The sequence below is a fragment of the Pristiophorus japonicus genome, chromosome 5 (assembly GCF_044704955.1).
Source record: "Pristiophorus japonicus isolate sPriJap1 chromosome 5, sPriJap1.hap1, whole genome shotgun sequence".
Lineage (NCBI taxonomy): Eukaryota > Metazoa > Chordata > Chondrichthyes > Pristiophoridae > Pristiophorus > Pristiophorus japonicus.
The window spans coordinates 261075943-261081942 of record NC_091981.1 but is presented as its reverse complement, the minus strand read 5'-3'; the positions used below and the strand labels follow the sequence as shown (position 1 = coordinate 261081942).

Genomic DNA, 6000 nt, shown 5'->3' with positions numbered 1-6000 from the left:
GGTTTCAGATATATGGTGTAACCTACAGCAACGTTTCGAAGTGTCTCACGCTCGATGTGTGAGTCTTCTCTTAAAAAGAAAATCAACGGTGGGTGCACAGCACTGAAAAGAAATTTTGTCCTAAGAAGATGCTGAAAAATCCATGGGCCAAGGTCCCGATGGTTAAGCCAGGATGCTGCTCATTGGTGCCCTCTAGTGTTGACCCCGCCAGAGTTTGTGAGCTCAATGGGATGGCACCTAATTAGCATGCAGCTGAATACTCCCGTGGAAGCCTGCCATCGGGAGATCGACGGGGGGGGGAAATCGGGTCGGGCATCTTGGACACCCCTTCGACACCCGAAACCTGCCTGACCCAACTTTCAGGCAGGCTTTTAAATGGGCACCCATGCTCCCGCCCAAAATAGACTGCTGAAATATGCAAATTCATGTCCTATATAGTCTACAACTCAGACCGCAATTCCCATGTACAAACAGGTGCAGCATGCACCATACACATTAGGCCCAGTTGTACCTGATGTTGACCGGCCCTTCGAGCCTGCTCCGCCATTCAGTTAGATCATGGCTGATTTTTTACCTCAACTCCACATTATCGACCGCTCCTCATGTCCCTTGATTTCTCTTAAGAGTCCAAAAATCGATCGATCTCAGCCTTGAATATACGCAATGAGTTAGCATCCACAGTTCTCTGGGGTAGAGAATTCCAAAGATTCACAACCCTCTGAGTGAAGAAATTTCTCCTCATCTCAGTTCCCGTATCCTGATACCGTGACCCCTAGTTCTAGACTCTCCAGCCAGGGGAAACAACCTCTCAGCCCCTACCCTGTCAATCCCTTCAGAATCTTGTATGTTTCAATGAAATCACCTCTCATTCTTCTAAACTGAGTAGGCTCAATCTACTCAATCTCTCCTCATAGGACAACCCTCTCATCCCAGGAATCAATCTAGTGAACCCCCTCTATCCTTCCTCGGGTACGGAGACCAAAACTGTAGTATTTTTGTGGAGCACTCTTGCTCCTTCTGGCTCTGCAAAAATATAACCCTACAAGTTTTGTAGTGTTCGTTTTAGTGGCCCTTTAAGGACTGCTGGTTAGACCCTGTTATCCCCCAACCGATGGGCTGAATGGCCTTCTTCCGTGCTGTTACCTAGTTCAACTATCTGTAGCCGAGTTTTGCATCAGGCGTCTACAACTGCTGTAGGATCCTGATTCACATAGTAAAGCAGACTCACACCTGCTTCATGTCAGTGGGCTGCTTGCCCATTTATAAGCCCGCCTGCAAATGGCATTAGACGGGCCTTGAGTATCAATGCAGCAGCTCCCCTTACCCCCCTATCCTCCCCCACCCCTCCCCCCAATTTACAACACCTAGCTGCTTGTTTGTCAGGCGCAAAATAGACAGCGGTAAGTTGAATTTTGAGCTTCTTTTGGTAGCGATTTTCAATAACTCAAGCCACTCAAAGTTCTCGGGCTGTTTGCCGTAAAACACTTGATCAGCCATTCAAATGCAAACCCAAATTGTCGCAATACAATTCTCAAACAGGCCCACTGCGAGCTTCAGTCTTCTTAGTTACTCTTTCACCTGTGGCCCACCCAAAGCCCCAGTGCGCAGGACACTCTCAACTCAAAAAAGGAATGCTGTGCTACAATGGACATCTCACTGCAGTACTTGGTCATAGTCCACCCATGTCCAGCATTTACCTGGGCAATAAACTGTACTGTTTCCAGATAGGCTCTTTTATGTTGGGCCAGCTTGGTTTCAATTCATTTTAAATCAAAGTTTAACAACCACTTCAAACCAGTCAATGTTTGGACAGTAATTGGCAAAAGATCTGGTAATTCATGTCTCAGAAAGACTGTCTGAATATAAATACCAGGTTCATAAGAAATTGATTATAAAAGTGTATTTAATGGCCACCACAAATGCAAATCAGCACGTGGAAAGAAGCACCTTATCAGAGAAATAGATGAAAGAGGGATTTTACCATTTATTTTTGCCCTTAAAGTGCTTGTCGCGCCATTTGTTGGGCCAACTATGTTCATTTCTGTGTTATTGATTTCTTATTCCTTCCCGTTGACTTTCAGCAGCAAGATAAGAAATGGAGGATTCTGTCAGACACTTCATTATCGACGGGGCGATGAACCACCACATTACTATGAGCGTCTTTTGGCGAGGCGATGGCATGGAGCTGTCTTCCGAAGAAATGGGGAGATTTTGAGGTTAGCTTTTTTTTTTGTCCTTTGCTGAAGTTCATATTAAACATTACAAGCCAGTGTCTGTGTTTGTTGCCTCTACGCAGCCGGCAGAAACTGATCCTGCTCCGCTGGTTTCTTCACCCACGTGCCCAGGTCGGCTTTCCGCAATGCTTTAAACAGCTGCTGCTTGGCAGCCTGGTACTTCTCGGCTGCCAGTTTGGCTTCGCAGTACATGGATGGCATTCCCCGATGGTTCGAGGCTCGTGTGCTCAGCTGCGGAGGAGAGCAAAACAAAAACGAAATGAGGCGGCACACTCGCAGGAGACTCCCGACAGCTGTGTCATCTCCGCATTTAATTTTCACACGCGGTTTCATTCCTCACACACCTTGTGGGCTTGTTTGCTTTCCATAAAGAAGATTTTTTTTTAAAAAGCAATGAAAATAATGATGTAAGACTGGTCGCTGCTGGTGTAGTGAAACGTTGCAGCGGCAGGTGGATATAAAGACCAAAACCCCATCTGTGCTCGAATTGAAATGATTTTAAAGGAGGAAACAGTAGACGCTAAAATACTTCCAATATAAAGTGCTCATCTTTGTAATATTTAAAAATAAGGTAAGACATCTTTGGTACTAGATAGGTCTGGTTTCAATGTGGATTTACAATCAGTTCGGGTACCCTTGTGGTAGGGCGCTGGTCACTGATATCCAAGAAAAAGAAGGAAAGACTTGCATTTATATAGCGCCTTTCACAATCTCAGGACATCCCAGCTGAATATACTTTTTTTTTTGAAGTGTAGTCACTGTTGTAATGTGAGACACGCAGCAGCCAATTGCACACAGCAAGCTCCCACAAACAGCAACGTGACTGACCAGATAATCTGTTTTTGTGATGTTGGCTGAGAGATAAATATTGGCCAGGACACCAGGGATAACGCCAGCTTTGAACTATCTATTCGACCCCTGTACCGTCCCTCCCCATTGTTCCTGTCACTCCATTCACCCATAAACTTCGAGTCAGCCCTCTTGTTCCCCCCACAAGGGTGGGCAATGAGAGCGCAGAATCCCGAACCCCCACTAACGTCACAATGAATTGCTTTGAATTATTGCTATGTAGATAAACTCCCAAGCTCAAAGTCAATTAGGAATTAGGAAAATTAACCCCAAAAGGCCTTCTTCCGATCAGTTTGGGTCGGATTCAAACCCAGATCCCAGGAGAATTGACGTGCTCACCGACTGTGCCACCCAGTGTTATCATAGCCCAAAATGTATGGATAGAAATCTAGAAGTAGCAATTCTTTCAGTCAGAGTAGTGATGCGGGTTCAACTGAAGAATGAACAGCTTCTTTTATTACTGTGTTGAAAGCTTTATGCCACATAGATGGAGTTGCAGAACACTGTTCAAAAGCTACACTCCTTTAAATTCCCTCCAAAACATTAGAAGCTTGCTTTAGGGAAACAGCATGATCTACAGGGGAATCTCTCAAAATGTCAGATTAATAATTTATGAACAAAAAATAGTCCCCTCGCAACTAATTCCACTGGGACACAAAAACGTAGTCTAAGTTTAGGAGAATGTTAGATCTTTCCAAACCTCTGATCTTATTTAGTATGCCAACGTGAAATATAAATTCAACAGTAAAACAGGTTATGTTCCAACAAGGATTGGATCTCATATATTTATAAATCATACGCAATAAACATTACTATTGAAATTATAATAAAAGGTTGTTAATAGAGCATTTATAAATCATTTAACTAAGGAAGATATTACCTATAATGTGACTGAAAGGAAATTCAAAAGGATTTAAATTGAGTTGAAGAGCTTCAGGCTCCAAGTTTTGAGGCTTCTCGATATTAACAAGACTTTGTGTGGAGAATATTGATGCCGTTGCATTGAGGTTGCTGTGTATGTATCACTAATGAGCTGCCAGAAATAATTTTCACTAAACCTGACTACACGGAAGAAATTCTTATCACAAGGAAACCTCATCTGTGACATTTATTAAATACTGATAGAACCCCTCAGGGATATATATTTGTAGCTGATAATGTGTAAATCCAATAAACCATATTTTATTGAGGAGGACGTAATGTTGAATGGGAAATTTCATGCAAGTAGTCTATAAGGCTTGAGTGTTCTGTGAATGACTCAATTGTATCAACAGATTTTGAGTATGTCACTATATGTAGCGTCCCCATTAACATAGAAACATAGAAAATAGGTGCAGGAGTAGGCCATTCAGCCCTTCGAGCCTGCACCGCCATTCAATAAGATCATGGCTGATCATTCCCTCAGTACCCCTTTCCTGCTTTTGCTCCATACCCCTTGATCTACTTAGCCATAAGGGCCATATCTAACTCCCGCTTGAATATATCCAATGAACTGGCATCAACAACTCTCTGCGGCAGGGAATTCCACAGGTTAACAACTCTCTGAGTGAAGAAGTTACTCCTCATCTCAGTCCTAAATGGCCTACCTCTTATTGTAAGACTATGTCACCTGGTTCTGGACTTCCCCAACACCGGGAACATTCTTCCCGCATCTAATCTGTCCAGTCCCATCAGAATCTTACACATTTCTATGAGTTCCCCTCTCATCCTTCTAAACTCCAGTGAATAAAGACCCAGTTGATCCAGTCTCTCCTCATATGACAGTCCAGCCATCCCTGGAATCAGTCTGGTGAACCTTCGTTGCACTCCCTCAATAACAAGAATGTCCTTCCTCAGATTAGGAGACCAAAACTGAACACAATATTCCAGGTGAGGCCTCACCAAGGCCCTGTACAACTGCAATAATACCTCCTTGCTCCGATACTCAAATCCCCTAGCTATGAAGGCCAACATACCATTTGCCTTCTTCACCGCCTGCTGTACCTGCATGCCAACTTTCAATGACTGATGAACCATGACACCCAGGTCTTGTTGCACCTCCCCTTTTTCTAATCTGCCGCCATTCAGATAATATTCTGCCTTCGTGTTTTTGCCCCCAAAATGGATAACCTCACATTTATCCACATTATACTGCATCTGCCATGCATTTGCCCACTCACCTAACCTGTCCAAGTCACCCTGCAGCCTCTTAGCATCATCCTCACAGCTCACACCACCACCCAGTGTCATCTGCAAACTTGGAAATATTACACTTAATTCCTTTATCGAAATTGTTAATGTATATTGTAAAGAGCTGGGGTCCCAGCACTCAGCCCTGCGGCATTCCACTAGTCACTGCCTGCCATTCTGAAAAGGACCCGTTTATCCCGACTCTCTGCTTCCTGTCTGCCAACCAGTTCTCTATCCACGTCAGTACATTACCCCCAATACCATGCGCTTTGATTTTGCACACCAATCTCTTATGCGGGACATTGTCAAAAGCATTTTGAAAGTCCAAATACACCACATCCACTGGTTCTCCCTTGTCCACTCTGTGAGTTACATCCTCAAAAAATTCAGAAGATTTGTCAAGCATGATTTCCCTTTCATAAATCTATGCTGACTTGGACCGATCCTGTCATATTTAATAGATTTTTAACCAATAAGGGAATTAAAGGTTATGGGGAGCGGGCGGGTAAGTGGAGCTGAGTCCACGGCCAGATCAGCCATGATCTTTTTAAATGGCTGAGCAGGCTCGAGGGGCTAGATGGCCTACTCCTGTTCCTAATTCTTATGTATGTTTGTCATTGCTTTCCAAATGCGCTGCTATTTCATCCTTAATGATCGATTCCAACATTTTCCCCACTACTGATGTCAGGCTAACCGGTCTATAATTACCCGTTTTGAGTCTCCCTCCCTTTTTAAAAAGTGGTGTTAC

The 6000-nt window shown here is 43.8% G+C and overlaps 1 protein-coding gene across 1 annotated transcript in view; it reads right to left on the bottom strand.

Annotated features, from left to right (window-relative positions):
• Nucleotides 1–2288: 2288 nt before the first annotated feature.
• Nucleotides 2289–6000, bottom strand: part of adarb2 (adenosine deaminase RNA specific B2 (inactive)) — an 832900-nt gene continuing 829188 nt past the window's right edge. The window contains exon 11 of the mRNA XM_070880093.1: nucleotides 2289–2465. Coding sequence (XP_070736194.1) covers nucleotides 2289–2465 — 177 coding nt within the window. The remainder of the gene's footprint in view (nucleotides 2466–6000) is intronic.